Source organism: Hyperolius riggenbachi, chromosome 1, assembly GCF_040937935.1.
Source record: "Hyperolius riggenbachi isolate aHypRig1 chromosome 1, aHypRig1.pri, whole genome shotgun sequence".
NCBI classification, from domain to species: domain Eukaryota; kingdom Metazoa; phylum Chordata; class Amphibia; order Anura; family Hyperoliidae; genus Hyperolius; species Hyperolius riggenbachi.
The window spans coordinates 687,667,551-687,688,048 of NC_090646.1; the positions used below are offsets into that span (position 1 = coordinate 687,667,551).

Genomic DNA, 20,498 nt, shown 5'->3' on the forward strand with positions numbered 1-20,498 from the left:
GGCTGCTGTATGAGGAGCTCTGGGGGTACATGGCTGGTGTATGAGGAGCTCTGGGGGTAAATGGCTGCTGTATGAGGGGCTCTGGGGGTACATGGCTGGTGTATGAGGAGCTCTGGGGGTACATGGCTGGTGTATGAGGGGCTCTGGGGGTACATGGCTGGTGTATGAGGAGCTCTGGGGGTACATGGCTGGTGTATGAGGGGCTCTGGGGGTACATGGCTGGTGTATGAGGGCTCCTCCAGCTCTGGGGGTACATGGCTGGTGTATGAGGGGCTCTGGGGGTACATGGCTGGTGTATGAGGGGCTCTGGGGGTACATGGCTGGTGTATGAGGGGCTCTGGGGGTACATGGCTGGTGTATGAGGGGCTCTGGGGGTACATGGCTGTTGTATGAGGGGCTCTGGGGGTACATGGCTGGTGTATGAGGGGCTCTGGGGGTACATGGCTGGTGTATGAGGGGCTCTGGGGGTACATGGCTGGTGTATGAGGGGCTCTGGGGGTACATGGCTGCTGTATGAGGGGCTCTGGGGGTACATGGCTGGTGTATGAGGGGCTCTGGCGGTACATGGCTGCTGTATGAGGGGCTCTGGGGGTACATGGCTGGTGTATGAGGGGCTCTGGGGGTACATGGCTGGTGTATGAGGGGCTCTGGGGGTACATGGCTGCTGTATGAGGGGCTCTGGGGGTACATGGCTGGTGTATGAGGGGCTCTGGGGGTACATGGCTGGTGTATGAGGGGCTCTGGGGGTACATGGCTGGTGTATGAGGGGCTCTGGGGGTACATGGCTGGTGTATGAGGGGCTCTGGGGGTACATGGCTGCTGTATGAGGGGCTCTGGGGGTACATGGCTGGTGTATGAGGAGCTCTGGGGGTACATGGCTGGTGTATGAGGGGCTCTGGGGGTACATGGCTGGTGTATGAGGGGCTCTGGGGGTACATGGCTGGTGTATGAGGGGCTCTGGGGGTACATGGCTGGTGTATGAGGGGCTCTGGGGGTACATGGCTGGTGTATGAGGGGCTCTGGGGGTACATGGCTGGTGTATGAGGGGCTCTGGGGGTACATGGCTGGTGTATGAGGGGCTCTGGGGGTACATGGCTGGTGTGTGAGGGGCTCTGGGGGTACATGGCTGGTGTGTGAGGGGCTCTGGGGGTACATGGCTGGTGTATGAGGGGCTCTGGGGGTACATGGCTGGTGTATGAGGGGCTCTGGGGGTACATGGCTGGTGTATGAGGGGCTCTGGGGGTACATGGCTGGTGTATGAGGGGCTCTGGGGGTACATGGCTGGTGTATGAGGGGCTCTGGGGGTACATGGCTGGTGTATGAGGGGCTCTGGGGGTACATGGCTGGTGTATGAGGGGCTCTGGGGGTACATGGCTGGTGTATGAGGGGCTCTGGGGGTACATGGCTGGTGTATGAGGGGCTCTGGGGGTACATGGCTGCTGTATGAGGGGCTCTGGGGGTACATGGCTGCTGTATGAGGGGCTCTGGGGGTACATGGCTGGTGTATGAGGGGCTCTGGGGGTACATGGCTGCTGTATGAGGGGCTCTGGGGGTACATGGCTGCTGTATGAGGGGCTCTGGGGGTACATGGCTGCTGTATGAGGGGCTCTGGGGGTACATGGCTGGTGTATGAGGGGCTCTGGGGGTACATGACTGGTGTATGAGGGGCTCTGGGGGTACATGGCTAGTGTATGAGGGGCTCTGGGGGTACATGGCTGGTGTATGACGGGCTCTGGAGGTACATGGCTGCTGTATCAGGGGCTCTGGGGGTACATGGCTGGTGTATGAGGGGCTCTGGGGGTACATGGCTGGTGTATGAGGGGCTCTGGGGGTACATGGCTGGTGTATGAGGGGCTCTGGGGGTACATGGCTGCTGTATGAGGGGCTCTGGTGGTACATGGCTGGTGTATGAGGGGCTCTGGGGGTACATGGCTGGTGTATGAGGGGCTCTGGGGGTACATGGCTGGTGTATGAGGGGCCCTGGGGGTACATGGCTGGTGTATGAGGGGCTCTGGGGGTACATGGCTGGTGTATGAGGGGCTCTGGGGGTACATGGCTGGTGTATGAGGGGCTCTGGGGGTACATGGCTGGTGTATGAGGGGCTCTGGGGGTACATGGCTGGTGTATGAGGGGCTCTGGGGGTACATGGCTGGTGTATAAGGGGCTCTGGGGGTACATGGCTGGTGTATGAGGAGCTCTGGGGGTACATGGCTGGTGTATGAGGGCTCCTCCAGCTCTGGGGGTACATGGCTGGTGTACGAGGGCTCCTCCAGCTCTGGGGGTACATGGCTGGTGTACGAGGGCTCCTCCAGCTCTGGGGGTACATGGCTGGTGTATGAGGAGCTCCTCCAGCTCTGGGGGTACATGGCTGGTGTATGAGGGCTCCTCCAGATCTGGGGGTACATGGCTGGTGTATGAGGGCTCCTCCAGCTCTGGGGGTACATGGCTGGTGTATGAGGAGCTCTGGGGGTACATGGCTGGTGTATGAGGGGCTCTGGGGGTACATGGCTGGTGTATGAGGAGCTCCTCCAGCTCTGGGGGTACATGGCTGGTGTATGAGGAGCTCTGGGGGTACATGGCTGGTGTATGAGGAGCTCTGGGGGTACATGGCTGGTGTATGAGGGGCTCTGGGGGTACATGGCTGGTGTATAAGGGGCTCTGGGGGTACATGGCTGGTGTATGAGGAGCTCTGGGGGTACATGGCTGGTGTATGAGGAGCTCTGGGGGTACATGGCTGGTGTATAAGGGGCTCTGGGGGTACATGGCTGGTGTATGAGGGCTCCTCCAGCTCTGGGGGTACATGGCTGGTGTATGAGGGCTCCTCCAGCTCTGGGGGTACATGGCTGGTGTATGAGGAGCTCTGGGGGTACATGGCTGGTGTATGAGGGGCTCCTCCAGCTCTGGGGGTACATGGCTGGTGTATGAGGGGCTCCTCCAGCTCTGGGGGTACATGGCTGGTGTATGAGGGGCTCTGGGGGTACATGGCTGCTGTATGAGGAGCTCTGGGGGTACATGGCTGGTGTATGACGGGCTCCCCCAGCTCTGGGGGTACATGGCTGGTGTATGAGGGGCTCCTCCAGCTCTGGGGGTACATGGCTGGTGTATGAGGAGCTCTGGGGGTACATGGCTGCTGTATGAGGGGCTCCTCCAGCTCTGGGGGTACATGGCTGGTGTATGAGGAGCTCCTCCAGCTCTGGGGGTACATGGCTGGTGTATGAGGAGCTCTGGGGGTACATGGCTGGTGTATGAGGGGCTCCTGCAGCTCTGGGGGTACATGGCTGGTGTATGAGGAGCTCTGGGGGTACATGGCTGGTGTATGAGGAGCTCCTCCAGCTCTGGGGGTACATGGCTGCCGTATGAGGGGCTCCTCCAGCTCTGGGGGTACATGGCTGGTGTATGAGGAGCTCCTCCAGCTCTGGGGGTACATGGCTGGTGTATGAGGGCTTCTCCAGCTCTGGGGGTACATGGCTGGTGTATGAGGAGCTCCTCCAGCTCTGGGGGTACATGGCTGGTGTATGAGGAGCTCCTCCAGCTCTGGGGGTACATGGCTGGTGTATGAGGGGCTCCTCCAGCTCTGGGGGTACATGGCTGGTGTATGAGGGGCTCCTCCAGCTCTGGGGGTACATGGCTGGTGTATGAGGGACTCTGGGGGTACATGGCTGGTGTATGAGGGCTCCTCAAGCTCTGGGGGTACATGGCTGGTGTATGAGGGCTCCTCCAGCTCTGGGGGTACATGGCTGGTGTATGAGGGGCTCTGGGGGTACATGGCTGGTGTATGAGGGGCTCCTCCAGCTCTGGGGGTACATGGCTGGTGTATGAGGGGCTCTGGGGGTACATGGCTGGTGTATGAGGGGCTCCTCCAGCTCTGGGGGTACATGGCTGGTGTATGAGGGGCTCTGGGGGTACATGGCTGGTGTATGAGGGGCTCTGGGGGTACATGGCTGGTGTATGAGGGGCTCCTCCAGCTCTGGGGGTAAATGGCTGGTGTATGAGGAGCTCTGGGGGTACATGGCAGGTGTATGAGGGGCTCTGGGGGTACATGGCTGGTGTATGAGGGGCTCTGGGGGTACATGGCTGGTGTATGAGGCGCTCCTCCAGCTCTGGGGGTACATGGCTGGTGTGTGAGGGTCTCCTCCAGCTCTGGGGGTACATGGCTGGTGTATGAGGAGCTCTGGGGGTACATGGCTGGTGTATGAGGAGCTCCTCCAGCTCTGGGGGTACATGGCTGGTGTATGAGGAGCTCCTCCAGCTCTGGGGGTACATGGCTGGTGTATGAGGGGCTCCTCCAGCTCTGGGGGTACATGGCTGGTGTATGAGGAGCTCTGGGGATACATGGCTGGTGTATGAGGAGCTCCTCCAGCTCTGGGGGTACATGGCTGGTGTATGAGGAGCTCTGGGGGTAAGTGGCTGGTGTATGAGGTCTCCTCCAGCTCTGGGGGTACATGGCTGATGTATGAGGGCTCCTCCAGCTCTGGGGGTACATGGCTGGTGTATGAGGGGCTCCTCCAGCTCTGGGGGTACATGGCTGGTGTATGAGGAGCTCTGGGGGTACATGGCTGGTGTATGAGGGGCTCCTGCAGCTCTGGGGGTACATGGCTGGTGTATGAGGAGCTCTGGGGGTACATGGCTGGTGTATGAGGAGCTCCTCCAGCTCTGGGGGTACATGGCTGCTGTATGAGGGGCTCCTCCAGTTCTGGGGGTACATGGCTGGTGTATGAGGGCTTCTCCAGCTCTGGGGGTACATGGCTGGTGTATGAGGGCTTCTCCAGCTCTGGGGGTACATGGCTGGTGTATGAGGAGCTCCTCCAGCTCTGGGGGTACATGGCTGGTGTATGAGGGGCTCCTCCAGCTCTGGGGGTACATGGCTGGTGTATGAGGGGCTCCTCCAGCTCTGGGGGTACATGGCTGGTGTATGAGGGGCTCTGGGAGTACATGGCTGGTGTATGAGGGCTCCTCAAGCTCTGGGGGTACATGGCTGGTGTATGAGGGGCTCCTCCAGCTCTGGGGGTACATGGCTGGTGTATGAGGGCTCCTCAAGCTCTGGGGGTACATGGCTGGTGTATGAGGGGCTCCTCCAGCTCTGGGGGTACATGGCTGGTGTATGAGGGGCTCTGGGGGTACATGGCTGGTGTATGAGGGGCTCCTCCAGCTCTTGGGGTACATGGCTGGTGTATGAGGGGCTCTGGGGGTACATGGCTGGTGTATGAGGGGCTCTGGGGGTACATGACTGGTGTATGAGGGGCTCCTCCAGCTCTGGGGGTACATGGCTGGTGTATGAGGAGCTCTGGGGGTACATGGCTGGTGTAAGAGGGGCTCTAGGGGTACATGGCTGGTGTATGAGGGGCTCTGGGGGTACATGGCTGGTGTATGAGGCGCTCCTCCAGCTCTGGGGGTACATGGCTGGTGTGTGAGGGTCTCCTCCAGCTCTGGGGGTACATGGCTGGTGTATGAGGAGCTCTGGGGGTACATGGCTGGTGTATGAGGAGCTCCTCCAGCTCTGGGGGTACATGGCTGGTGTATGAGGAGCTCCTCCAGCTCTGGGGGTACATGGCTGGTGTATGAGGGGCTCCTCCAGCTCTGGGGGTACATGGCTGGTGTATGAGGAGCTCTGGGGATACATGGCTGGTGTATGAGGAGCTCCTCCAGCTCTGGGGGTACATGGCTGGTGTATGAGGAGCTCTGGGGGTACATGGCTGGTGTATGAGGTCTCCTCCAGCTCTGGGGGTACATGGCTGGTGTATGAGGGCTCCTCCAGCTCTGGGGGTACATGGCTGGTGTATGAGGGGCTCCTCCAGCTCTGGGGGTACATGGCTGGTGTATGAGGAGCTCTGGGGGTACATGGCTGGTGTATGAGGGGCTCCTGCAGCTCTGGGGGTACATGGCTGGTGTATGAGGGGCTCCTGCAGCTCTGGGGGTACATGGCTGGTGTATGAGGAGCTCTGGGGGTACATGGCTGGTGTATGAGGAGCTCCTCCAGCTCTGGGGGTACATGGCTGCTGTATGAGGGGCTCCTCCAGTTCTGGGGGTACATGGCTGGTGTATGAGGAGCTCCTGCAGCTCTGGGGGTACATGGCTGGTGTATGAGGGCTTCTCCAGCTCTGGGGGTACATGGCTGGTGTATGAGGGCTTCTCCAGCTCTGGGGGTACATGGCTGGTGTATGAGGAGCTCCTCCAGCTCTGGGGGTACATGGCTGGTGTATGAGGGGCTCCTCCAGCTCTGGGGGTACATGGCTGGTGTATGAGGGGCTCCTCCAGCTCTGGGGGTACATGGCTGGTGGATGAGGGGCTCTGGGAGTACATGGCTGGTGTATGAGGGCTCCTCAAGCTCTGGGGGTACATGGCTGGTGTATGAGGGGCTCCTCCAGCTCTGGGGGTACATGGCTGGTGTATGAGGGCTCCTCAAGCTCTGGGGGTACATGGCTGGTGTATGAGGGGCTCCTCCAGCTCTGGGGGTACATGGCTGGTGTATGAGGGGCTCTGGGGGTACATGGCTGGTGTATGAGGGGCTCCTCCAGCTCTGGGGGTACATGGCTGGTGTATGAGGGGCTCTGGGGGTACATGGCTGGTGTATGAGGGGCTCCTCCAGCTCTGGGGGTACATGGCTGGTGTATGAGGAGCTCTGGGGGTACATGGCTGGTGTAAGAGGGGCTCTAGGGGTACATGGCTGGTGTATGAGGGGCTCTGGGGGTACATGGCTGGTGTATGAGGCGCTCCTCCAGCTCTGGGGGTACATGGCTGGTGTGTGAGGGTCTCCTCCAGCTCTGGGGGTACATGGCTGGTGTATGAGGAGCTCTGGGGGTACATGGCTGGTGTATGAGGAGCTCCTCCAGCTCTGGGGGTACATGGCTGGTGTATGAGGAGCTCCTCCAGCTCTGGGGGTACATGGCTGGTGTATGAGGGGCTCCTCCAGCTCTGGGGGTACATGGCTGGTGTATGAGGAGCTCTGGGGATACATGGCTGGTGTATGAGGAGCTCCTCCAGCTCTGGGGGTACATGGCTGGTGTATGAGGAGCTCTGGGGGTACATGGCTGGTGTATGAGGTCTCCTCCAGCTCTGGGGGTACATGGCTGGTGTATGAGGGCTCCTCCAGCTCTTGGGGTACATGGCTGGTGTATGAGGGGCTCCTCCAGCTCTGGAGGTACATGGCTGGTGTATGAGGAGCTCTGGGGGTACATGGCTGGTGTATGAGGGGCTCCTGCAGCTCTGGGGGTACATGGCTGGTGTATGAGGAGCTCTGGGGGTACATGGCTGGTGTATGAGGAGCTCCTCCAGCTCTGGGGGTACATGGCTGCTGTATGAGGGGCTCCTCCAGTTCTGGGGGTACATGGCTGGTGTATGAGGAGCTCCTCCAGCTCTGGGGGTACATGGCTGGTGTATGAGGGCTTCTCCAGCTCTGGGGGTACATGGCTGGTGTATGAGGGCTTCTCCAGCTCTGGGGGTACATGGCTGGTGTATGAGGAGCTCCTCCAGCTCTGGGGGTACATGGCTGGTGTATGAGGGGCTCCTTCAGCTCTGGGGGTACATGGCTGGTGTATGAGGGGCTCCTCCAGCTCTGGGGGTACATGGCTGGTGTATGAGGGGCTCTGGGAGTACATGGCTGGTGTATGAGGGCTCCTCAAGCTCTGGGGGTACATGGCTGGTGTATGAGGGGCTCCTCCAGCTCTGGGGGTACATGGCTGGTGTATGAGGGGCTCTGGGGGTACATGGCTGGTGTATGAGGGGCTCCTCCAGCTCTGGGGGTACATGGCTGGTGTATGAGGGGCTCTGGGGGTACATGGCTGGTGTATGAGGGGCTCCTCCAGCTCTGGGGGTACATGGCTGGTGTATGAGGGGCTCTGGGGGTACATGGCTGGTGTATGAGGGGCTCTGGGGGTACATGGCTGGTGTATGAGGGGCTCCTCCAGCTCTGGGGGTACATGGCTGGTGTATGAGGAGCTCTGGGGGTACATGGCTGGTGTAAGAGGGGCTCTAGGGGTACATGGCTGGTGTATGAGGGGCTCTGGGGGTACATGGCTGGTGTATGAGGCGCTCCTCCAGCTCTGGGGGTACATGGCTGGTGTGTGAGGGTCTCCTCCAGCTCTGGGGGTACATGGCTGGTGTATGAGGAGCTCTGGGGGTACATGGCTGGTGTATGAGGAGCTCCTCCAGCTCTGGGGGTACATGGCTGGTGTATGAGGAGCTCCTCCAGCTCTGGGGGTACATGGCTGGTGTATGAGGGGCTCCTCCAGCTCTGGGGGTACATGGCTGGTGTATGAGGAGCTCTGGGGATACATGGCTGGTGTATGAGGAGCTCCTCCAGCTCTGGGGGTACATGGCTGGTGTATGAGGAGCTCTGGCGGTACATGGCTGGTGTATGAGGGGCTCTGGGGGTACATGGCTGGTGAATGAGGGCTCCTCCTGCTCTGGGGGTAAATGGCTGGTGTATGAGGGTCTCCTCTAGCTCTGGGGGTACATGGCTGGTGTATGAGGAGCTCCTCCAGCTCTGGGGGTAAATGGCTGGTGTATGAGGAGCTCCTCCAGCTCTGCGGGTACATGGCTGGTGTATGAGGGGCTCTGGGGGTACATGGCTTGTGTGTGAGGGTCTCCTCCAGCTCTGGGGGTACATGTCTGGTGTATGAGGGCTCCTCCAGCTCTGGGGGTACATGGCTGGTGTATGAGGGGCTCCTCCAGCTCTGGGGGTACATGGCTGGTGTATGAGGGTTCCTCCAGCTCTGGGGGTACATGGCTGGTGTATGAGGGCTCCTCCAGCTCTGGGGGTACATGGCTGGTGTATGAGGGTCTCCTCCAGCTCTGGGGGTACATGGCTGGTGTATGAGGAGCTCCTCCAGCTCTGGGGGCACATGGCTGGTGTATGAGGAGCTCTGGGGTTACATGGCTGGTGTATGAGGGGTGCCTCCCGCTCTGGGGGCACATGGCTGGTGTATTAGTAATGCTCTGGGGGCACATGGCTGGTGTATTAGTAATGCTCTGGGGTTACATGGCTGGTGTGTTAGTAATGCTCTGGGGGCACATGGCTGGTGTATTAGTAATGCTCTGGGGGCACATGGCTGGTGTATTAGTAATGCTCTGGGGGCACATGGCTGGTGTATTAGTAATGCTCTGGTGGCACATGGCTGGTGTATTAGTAATGCTCTGGGGGCACATGGCTGGTGTATTAGTAATGCTCTGGGGGCACATGGCTGGTGTATTAGTAATGCTCTGGGGGCACATGGCTGGTGTATTAGTAATGCTCTGGGGGCACATGGCTGGTGTATTAGTAATGCTCTGGGGGCACATGGCTGGTGTATTAGTAATGCTCTGGGGGCACATGGCTGGTGTATTAGTAATGCTCTGGGGGCACATGGCTGGTGTATTAGTAATGTTCTGGGGGCACATGGCTGGTGTATTAGTAATGCTCTGGGGGCACATGGCTGGTGTATTAGTAATGCTCTGGGGTTACATGGCTGGTGTATTAGTAATGTTCTGGGGGCACATGGCTGGTGTATTAGTAATGCTCTGGGGGCACATGGCTGGTGTATTAGTAATGTTCTGGGGGCACATGGCTGGTGTATTAGTAATGCTCTGGGGGCACATGGCTGGTGTATTAGTAATGCTCTGGGGGCACATGGCTGGTGTATTAGTAATGCTCTGGGGGCACATGGCTGGTGTATTAGTAATGCTCTGGGGGCACATGGCTGGTGTATTAGTAATGCTCTGGGCATCTTGTATAGATGCTACATTGTTGTACATATTACATGGATATAGTCACATGTACAGTCACTCTGTTTCCCTTAGAGGGCGACTGCAGGCCTGGACAGCTCTCCTGTGGATCCCATCGGAGAAGGACACGCCCACAGGCACGGTCACCGCGGCATTCTCACCACCGACCTTCTGGCCCAAATCGCTGATCTCACCACCAAGCAAGACTCTTACCAAATGCCTGCAACTGACCACACCCACCACACAGGTATACACTGATATCTCCCTTCACTGACCACACCCACCACACAGGTATACACTGATATCTCCCTTCACTGACCACACCCACCACACAGGTATACACTGATATCTCCCCTCACTGACCACACCCACCACACAGGTATACACTGATATCTCCCCTCACTGACCACACCCACCACACAGGTATACACTGATATCTCCCTTCACTGACCACACCCACCACACAGGTATACAATGATATCTCCCTTCACTGACCACACCCACCACACAGGTATACACTGACATCTCCCCTCACTGACCACACCCACCACACAGGTATACACTGACATCTCCCCTCACTGACCACACCCACCACACAGGTATACACTGACATCTCCCCTCACTGACCACACCCACCACACAGGTATACACTGATATCTCCCCTCACTGACCACACCCACCACACAGGTATACACTATCTCCCCTCACTGACCACACCCACCACACAGGTATACACTGATATCTCCCCTCACTGACCACACCCACCACACAGGTATACACTATCTCCCCTCACTGACCACACCCACCACACAGGTATACACTGATATCTCCCCTCACTGACCACACCCACCACACAGGTATACACTGATATCTCCCCTCACTGACCACACCCACCACACAGGTATACACTGATATCTCCCCTCACTGACCACACCCACCACACAGGTATACACTGATATCTCCCCTCACTGACCACACCCACCACACAGGTATACACTGACATCTCCCCTCACTGACCACACCCACCACACAGGTATACACTGACATCTCCCCTCACTGACCACACCCACCACACAGGTATACACTGACATCTCCCCTCACTGACCACACCCACCACACAGGTATACACTGACATCTCCCCTCACTGACCACACCCACCACACAGGTATACACTGACATCTCCCCTCACTGACCACACCCACCACACAGGTATACACTGACATCTCCCCTCACTGACCACACCCACCACACAGGTATACACTGACATCTCCCCTCACTGACCACACCCACCACACAGGTATACACTATCTCCCCTCACTGACCACACCCACCACACAGGTATACACTGACATCTCCCCTCACTGACCACACCCACCACACAGGTATACACTGACATCTCCCCTCACTGACCACACCCACCACACAGGTATATATTGATATCTCCCCTCACTGACCACACCCACCACACAGGTATACACTGATATCTCCCCTCACTGACCACACCCACCACACAGGTATACACTGACATCTCCCCTCACTGACCACACCCACCACACAGGTATACACTGACATCTCCCCTCACTGACCACACCCACCACACAGGTATACACTATCTCCCCTCACTGACCACACCCACCACACAGGTATACACTATCTCCCCTCACTGACCACACCCACCACACAGGTATACATTTCCTGGACCAAACATGGCGGCATACATATGGGTTATGGCTCCGCCCCCTGAACCCGATAGGACAGACTACCTATAAAACCTTTTGACCCGCCCCCTCCAGCCATTCTTTTTTTCTGTCCTCGAATGGACAGGTTGCCTATTTTTTTCCTTTTATTTTTCTTTATTTTTCTTCTACCTTTCTTTTTTTTTTCAAGCCTGTGCAGGACGGGTTCAGCCTCTCCCGTCCTTGAGGAGCGTCCTGTACCCTTAAATAGGGTTTAATGGCGTTTTCCTCCGTGTGCAGCAGCTTTGCTGTTTGTGGCCGGCTGCCCTCTTTCTTAATGGCGCCGCCTGACCCCTCCGTCTAGCATCATAGCGCCGATGCGCAGGAACTCTCGCGAGAGGCGAGATTTGCAGAGTCGCCGCTGATTGGCTGCTCTTCTGCATTTGGGGAGGACCCGGAAGCAGCTCTGAGTCTCGGCACGCTGCTTTGGCGTCTCTGATTGAGACAGCAGGCGCTGACAGGGGACTGAGCTGAGGGCTGTACGAGCTGAAGCTGATCTGACCCAGGATTACATGCTGATCTGTCTGCTGGAGCAGGTATGATTCACAGTATTATTATGAAATGCAATGCAATGCTATGCAATTTGTATGCTGTTATGGTAAACTTTCTTATGGCTCTTTATCTTTCTCTTAAATAGAGAAATGGATAATGTGGAGCCTAGAGAGGAGGTGGTCGTTGTCAGGTAATGGGCTGCTAAAAGCAGCCTTTCTGATTATGCACACAGGGTGATCCTTTTAAAGTTCTCCCAAGCACAGGGGTTCCAGGTTAAAAGAGTGCTTTCCCTTTTTTTGTATTTCTGGCATACACGGATTCTTGTGGAAACATATATGTGTATTCTATGTTTCCACAGTCCGGGGAAGGAGGAAGTGGCCAGGTGCCGAAAGATCGCAAGTCGGCATCTAAGAGACGGCAATCTCGGTCACGTTCCAGAGACAGGAGCCATCATTCCCGTAACAAGTCTGCAGCCAGGAGAAGGTCCTCCAGAGAGCATAGGAGTAGATCCCGGAGAAGATCTCCTAGAGACCGCAGAAGTAGATCCCGGAGCAGAAGCAGAAGATACAGGGAATCGTCTAGGAGACGGCAGTACCGTTCCCCTTCACATAGACGTTCCAGAGACAGAAGGAGAGAGCGGTCCACTGATCGCTTTTCCGCCGATAGACGGAGAGGACGCTATGAGAATAGGTCCCCTAGGAAAGGCAGGGGGGAGTGGAATAGGTCTCCAGAATCAGACCCCTTTGAGCCTTTCCAGAGACCTGTTCAGAATCAATGCTGGTCATGCTCCCTGCCAGCAATGCCTGATAAGAGGGTTTGCGAGGCCTGCTTTGCAGAGCTTGGAAGGGACAGAGACTCTGATAACCAACAGGTGTTAGCTTTCATCCAACAGGCGGTGCAGGAGACTTTCCAGAATATGGCACCTTTTCAGCCTGGGACAGCAGCAGTTGCTCAGGCTCTTCCGGAAGACCATCTGTCTCAAGAGGATTTATCCCCAGTGGGGTTTAATTTTGCCCTAGTGCCTGCATTTCTTACAGCTATTAAGGCAGCTATTGAATGGCAAGATGAGGAGGGTACAGTGCAGGAGCCAGATAAGTACTATCCTCATTTAGACCAGCAACCAAAGGTTTTCCCATTCATGAAAGTGATAAAAGATGTTATGCTGAAAGAATGGAGTAAGGTGGAACAAAAACCATCTCTCAATAATAAACTGTCTAAACTTTATCCTCTGAGGCAGGAGGATGCAAAGTTATTGGACTCTGCGCCAGTAGTTGATGCATCAGTGGCCAGACTGGCCAAGCATGTGACTCTGCCTATGGAGAACGTGGTTGCCTTCAAGGAACCTTTAGACAGGAAGATAGACACGGATGTTAAAAAGGCCTTTCTGTCTGCTGGTTCAGCCTGCAGGCCAGCCATCGCCTTGACCTCCCTAGCAAAGGCCACTCGTGTGTGGGTAGACAACGTGGAGGCAGCAATCAATGCAGGTGCTGACAAGCAGGAGATCATAAAAGCTCTGGATGAGTTGAAATTGACAGGAGATTTCATGGGGGAAGCGGCCATTGACATCATTAGATCAGCGGCAAGATCAATGTTATACAGTGTCACCGCCAGAAGGGCCCTGTGGCTGAAGCCCTGGTCAGCCGATCAAGCATCAAAGTCTAATTGGTGTAAGATTCCCTTTGATGGTTCCCGTTTGTTTGGCGCTCAGATGGATAGTGCTATTTCGATGGTGACGGGAGGAAAATCGGGCCTGATTCCGCAGGATAGGAAACAGAGGCCCTTCAGACAGCAGGCCCCAAGAAGAGTCCCTAACAGCAGGTTTCAACAAGCAAGATCTTATAAGCCGGGGAGGCAGTTTAACAGAAGCTGGAAGGGGACACAGTCCACCTTTATGAAGGGGATGAAGGCAAAGGCTTCCTCCGACACTCTGCAGAATCCAAAGCGTTTTTGATGGGGCGCTTACTCAGGATTATCCGGTAGGGGCCAGATTAGGCCTCTATTGGAGATCTTGGGTAGGGATAATCAGAGATACCTGGGTGTTAAATACTCTGAAAACGGGTCACTCCTGGAGGTTCAAGAAGAATCCCCCACACTTCAAATTCATGGCCACAACCATGCCTCAAAACAACGAGAAGTCTCAGACCCTAAACGAATTTGTAGAGACATTACTGAAGGAAGAAGCGATCATTCCATTATCAAGCAAAGAATGTCGGAGGGGAATCTTTTCTCCACTATTCTTAGTAAGAAAGTCTACAGGAGGCTGGAGACCGATACTCGACCTGAAGTTCCTGAACAAACACATAAAGATCAGTCACTTCAAGATGGAGTCTCTGCAATCCATCATTCCAATGATAGCTGTAGGGGATTGGATGTTGACAGTAGATTTATCCGATGCCTACCTTCACATTCCCATAAAAAGAGAGTTCCAGAAGTTTCTCAGGTTCTCACTAAATGGAAGAGCCTATCAGTTCCAATGTTTGCCCTTCGGTCTCTCCACAGCCCCAAGAACCTTTACCAAGGTGCTACTGCCAGTAATTGCATATTTGAGGCTTCAGGGATTGAGGATTTACCATTACCTGGACGACATCCTGTTACTTCATCAGGATCTTTGTTGCAACATCAGGAAATCCTGCTCAATCTACTCCATCGCCTGGGCTGGTTAGTAAATACCAAGAAGAGTCAGCTCTCTCCTGCACAGGATTCAGGACAATACAAAATCAAGTATGCCTGCCGGATCAGAAGATTGTCACAATCCAGATGAAGGTGCAGAGGGCTCTGAAAGTTCCTTTTCTGACCACCAGGGACTGTTTAAGTCTGTTGGGGACCTTGTCATCATCTATCCCGATGGTAAAGTGGGCACACTGGTTCCTCAGGGAGCTTCAGATATTCTTTTTGCCTCATTGGAACAGAACAAGCTTGGTACAGAGGTTCCATCTTCCCCTCCAGGTGAGGATTTCCCTCAGATGGTGGACCAGGGAGCAGAATCTAAGGAATTGTCGGCAGATCCAGCCAGATGTGCCGATAGTAATTACCACAGATGCCAGTATAAGAGGTTGGGGGGCCCACTGCAATGGGATCCAGATGCAGAACAAATGGAGGACATTACAGGAGGGAGTTCCCTCGAATCTCCTGGAACTGAGAGCGGCCTTCCTGGCCTTGAAGGCCTTCCAATACCTGATATACGGAAGATCGGTCTTATTGAAGATAGACAATGTGTCCGCAGTGGCTTATATCAGGAGACAGGGAGGTACCAGGAGTCGGTCACTCCTTCAAGAGACTGGACATCTGATGGCCTGGGCAATGAGGAATCTGTCAGACCTCACAGCAACTTATCTGCCGGGAGAGAAGAATATATTAGCGGATCACCTAAGCAGGGAATTTGCAGATCCCCACGAGTGGTCTCTGGTCAAGAGGATCTTCCAGTGGATTACCAGGAGGTGGGGATATCCACAGATAGATCTATTGGCCTCTCCCCAGAACAACAAAGTACAGAGATTCTTTTCTCGCTTTCAGCACCCAGCAGCAGCAGCAGCAGTGGATTGATTGGTCCAAGAATGGAACTTCTCCCTGGGATATGCCTTCCCTCCGTTTCCTCTGATCCCCAGGTTTCTTCAAAGGCTTTGCAGGGAGCGATGCACGATCATCGCTATACTTCCCTTCTGGCCCAGGAGACCTTGGTTCGCCTTAGCAATGTTTCTGAGCATAGAAGACCCAATCAAGTTACCACCGAATCACGATCTTCTGTCACAAGGTCGCCTTCTTCATCCAGGAGTCAGCGGTCTGAGTTTAGCGGCCTGGAAATTGAGAGGAAGAAGTATACTGATGTCAGATGCTCCTCTCAGGTGATAGAGACTCTGTTAAAAGCAAGGAAGCCTTCTACGAATACTACTTATTATCGTATCTGGGAGAAGTTTGTTGCTTATGCTCTAGATAAAGGCTTCGACAGTCTGCGTCCAGAATATATTGGATTTTTTACAAACAGGAGTGGGCAAGGGTCTCAGTGTGGCAGCTATTAAAGTTCAGGTGTCTGCTCTTTCAGCCTTGACAAACCACCGATGGGCGGTCCATCCATTGGTGATACAGTTTGTGCAAGCAGTTTTCAAGATCCGTCCACCTAGAAAGCCTTTCTTCCCAAAGTGGGATCTGACAATGGTATTGGAGGTGTTGTCTTCCCCTCCTTTCTTCCCACTTCAATCCAATTTCTTTGGAGAATTTAGTTCTAAGAACAGTCTTTCTAACCGCTATGGCATCCGGAAAGAGAGTCTCAGACTTACAGGCCCTGGGTTGTGCCAATAACCTATTGGAGTTTTTCCCAGATAGGGTAGTGGTTAGGCCTGTGTTACATTTCATCCCAAAGGTTGCTTCAGGATTCCATATAAATCAGGAACTCTCTCTACCCACTTTCTTCTTGGAGGAGGCATGTCACCCACTGGATGTGGGACAATCAATTAAGTCTCATCTGGAGGCCACGGCCTCTTTCAGGTCTTCCGACCACTTATTTATTCATTTCAGAGGTCCAAGGAAGGGCATGCAGGTTACCTCTAGGACCATTGCTTCTTGGCTGGTTAAGACGATTCAGCAATGTTACAGCATTAGGGGGTTACCTGTTCCGAGAGAGATTAATGCTCATTCTACCAGGGGCATGTCTGCCTTCCTGGGCATGTTTTTCTAAGGTTTCAGTTGAATCTGTATGTAGAGCAGCAGGTTGGTCTTCTGTAAGCACATTATCATGTTGATCCTGCTGCCTTGTCTTCTGTGGATTTTGGAAGAGCTGTATTATCTGTGTAAATAAATTTTGTTACTTTTGCAGCATTCCCTCCCTCAAGTGTGATTTGTTACATCCCATATGTATGCCGCCATGTTTGGTCCAGGAAATCGGAAAATTGTATACTCACCTTCCGTAATTTTCCTTTCCTGGATCAAATGATGGCGGCATACCAATCCCTCCCTCTTGTCCATTCGAGGACTGATTTACACCAAGAATGGCTGGAGGGGGCGGGTCAAAAGGTTTTATAGGTAGTCTGTCCTATTGGGTTCAGGGGGCGGAGCCATAACCCATATGTATGCCGCCATCGTTTGATCCAGGAAAGGAAAATTACGGAAGGTGAGTATACAATTTTCCGATATCTCCCCTCACTGACCACACCCACCACACAGGTATACACTATCTCCCCTCACTGACCACACCCACCACACAGGTATACACTATCTCCCCTCACTGACCACACCCACCACACAGGTGTACACTCATTTCAGTCAGTGATGGCATAATCGTGCATGCTGTGATCTGTGTATATTATGTGTTTAGGTCGGAGGGAACAGCTAATCCGAAGATTCCTCCAGCACAAATATAGGTAAGAGTGTGTGCCTCCTGTGTACCCCCATACCAGTGTGTGCCCCCTGTGTACCCCATACCCGTGTGTGTACCCCATATCCATGTGTGTGCCCCCTGTGTACCCCATACCCGTGTGTGCCTCCTGTGTACCCCCATACCCGTGTGTGTGCCCCCAGTGTACCCCATACCCTTGTGCCCCCTGTGTACCCCATACCAGTGTGCCTCCTGTGTACCCCATACCCGTGTGTGTGCCCCATACCGTGTGTTCCTCCTGTGTACCCCATACCTGTGTGTGTGCCTCCTGTGTACCCCCATACCAGTGTGTGCCCCCTTTGTACCCCATACCAGGGTGTGCCTCCTGTGTACCCCATACCAGTGTGCCCTCTGTGTACCCCATACCAGTGTGTGCCTCGTGTGTGCCCCATACCTGTGTGTACCCCATACCCGTGTGTGCCCCCTGTGTACCCTATACCCGTGTGTGCCCCATACCCGTGTGTGCCTCCTGTGTACCCCATACCTGTGCATGTGCCTCCTGTGTACCCCATACCCGTGTGTGCCTCCTGTGTACCCCATACCCGTGTGTGCCTCCTGTGTACCCCATACCAGTGTGTGTGCCCCATACCAGTGTGTGCCCCCTGTGTGCCCCATACCCGTGTGTGCCTCCTGTGTACCCCATACCTGTGCATGTGCCTCCTGTGTACCCCATACCCGTGTGTGCCTCCTGTGTACCCCATACCCGTGTATGCCTCCTGTGTACCCGATACCAGTGTGTGTGCCCCATACCAGTGTGTGCCCCATACCAGTGTGTGCCCCCTGTGTACCCCCATACCAGTGTGTGCCCCCTGTGTACCCCATACCTGTGTGTGTGCCCCCTGTGTACCCCATACCTGTGTGTGTGCCCCCTGTGTACCCCATACCAGTGTGTGCCCCCTGTGTACCCCATACCTGTGTGTGCCTCCTGTGTACCCCATACCAGTGTGTGCCCCATACCCGTGTGTGCCCCCTGTGTACCCCATACCAGTGTGTAACCCATACCTGTGTTTGTGCCTCCTGTGTACCCCATACCTGTGTTTGTATCCCATACCCGTGTGTGTGCCCCCTGTGTACCCCATACCAGTGTGTGCCCCCTGTGTTTAATAGGTGTAATTTCTTATCAGTGAGGGTCACACTGTAGTCTGACCCAGTCCTCACGCTGACAGGAACTGTCACATACCTGATATTTAACTCTTTCAGGCAGAGAAAGGAAAAAATGGAACACAGTATAGTTTATATGTGTGCCAGGCACTGTACATAAACATGTCTGTCTCATCATGTCACATGTCACCGTGGGCAGGGCAGGCCTTAGGTTTCGCAGCGCCCTGAGCGAAACGTGATTTTTGTGCCCCCCCCACCCTTCATCCTCTTCCCGTGTGCACGCGCACGCACTCACACGCACACACACACGCCCGCACTCACACACGCACTCACACACGCACGCACTCATGCACACACACACATACAGGCCCATATGCAATTCACCTTTTCTCCTGAGATATCTCCTAGGACAGGGGCTCCCAACTTTTTTTGACGTCGTGACACGTCACGCCAAATGCCCAGATCTCTGTGACACGTCACATATGTATAATAGAACAAATACTATTACTAACCACGAATGGATGGATAGAGTGCATTATCCTGAATATACCTAAAAATGAAGGCTACAACCTTTCAGGAATATTCATAAAAACAATCATGGGACAGTTCAGGTCAAAGGCCGGCTATGACCGTGGGTATCCTTTAAGCTTTAATGTTCATTTTCGGTTCAATTTGAAACTAGAGTCATTGGGCCTGATTCACAAAGCGGTGCAAACTTTTTCGCGGACTTTTTCGCGCGCAAAGTGCCGCGATTCGCGTGATCGTGGACTTTTGTGCGCGCAAAAGTCTGCGATCGCGCGAATCGCGGCACTTTGCGCGCGCAAAAGTCCGCAAAAAAGTTTGCACCGCTTTGTGAATCAGGCCCATTTAATGCATATGAATTGCACTAGTTTTAATTGCAATGCAGAGTCAGACTGGGCCGCCAGGGAGACGGGAAAATCACCTGTGAGCCCTATTGTACTCCAAATATGGTGCCAGTTGCCATGGCACTGACGCCACTCTCTTATGGGGCCTCCACCCCCAGTGTGCCTCCTGGTCCCCGCTGCCTCTCTTCAGACCTCAGGTCAGCAGCCACTGGAGAGAGGCAAATCAAGGCGCACACTATCCGTGGTCACTTCAAGTGCGGAAGTGACATCACTGGACACTTCCTGCATGTGAAGTGCACAAGGTCCAGGCGGGTAGTGTGCACCCTGCTCAGCCCTCCCACCCAGAAAGGCAGCAGCCAGCAAAGCCCTCAGCCCAGTGCACAGCAAAGCCCTCAGCCAAGGGCCTGGCAAAGCCCTCGTCCAGCACCCACCGCACATATCACCATACAGTGCACCCCCAATCTTATATCACCATACAGTGCACCCCCCAATCTTATATCACCATACAGTGCACCCACCGCACATATCACCATACAGTGCACCCCCTAATAGATCACCGTACTGTGCACCCCTAATTTTATACACAGTGCACCCCGTAATCTTATATCACCATATAGTGCACGCCCTAATCTTATATCACCGTACAGTGCACCCCCTAATCTTATATCACCATACAGTGCACCCCCTGATCTTTCATCACAGCACTGCTGGAGTACACTGTGTAGATGTGGCTGTGCTGTGCGGCCTCCACGTATATTGGTACATATGACGGTACTCCCAGTGATTGGAGTACATATGACCTCTGTTGGTACCCCCAGTGGTTGGAGTACATATGACCTCTGTTGGTACTCCCAGTGGTTGGAGTACATGTGACCTCTGTTGGTACTCCCAGTGGCTGGAGTACATGTGACCCCTGTTGGTACCCCCAGTGGTTGGAGTACATATGACCTCTGTTGATACCCCCAGTGGTTGGAGTACATATAACCTCTGTTGGTACTCCCAGTGGTTGGAGTACATGTGACCTCTGTTGGTACTCCCAGTGGCTGGAGTACATGTGACCTCTGTTGGTACTCCCAGTGGCTGGAGTACATGTGACCTCTGTTGGTACTCCCAGTGGTTGGAGTACATATGACCCCTGTTGATACCCCCAGTGGTTGGAGTACATATGACCTCTGTTGATACCCCCAGTGGTTGGAGTACATATGACCTCTGTTGGTACTCCCAGTGGTTGGAGTA

General features: G+C 54.8%; 1 protein-coding gene across 1 annotated transcript in view; it reads left to right on the plus strand.

Annotated features, from left to right (window-relative positions):
- SPAG8 (sperm associated antigen 8) overlaps positions 1 to 20,498 on the plus strand; it is a 54,181-nt gene that overhangs the window by 22,364 nt on the left and 11,319 nt on the right. Inside the window, exons 3-4 of the mRNA XM_068272768.1 lie at positions 9,775 to 9,946; positions 17,236 to 17,281. Coding sequence (XP_068128869.1) covers positions 9,775 to 9,946; positions 17,236 to 17,281 — 218 coding nt within the window. The remainder of the gene's footprint in view (positions 1 to 9,774; positions 9,947 to 17,235; positions 17,282 to 20,498) is intronic.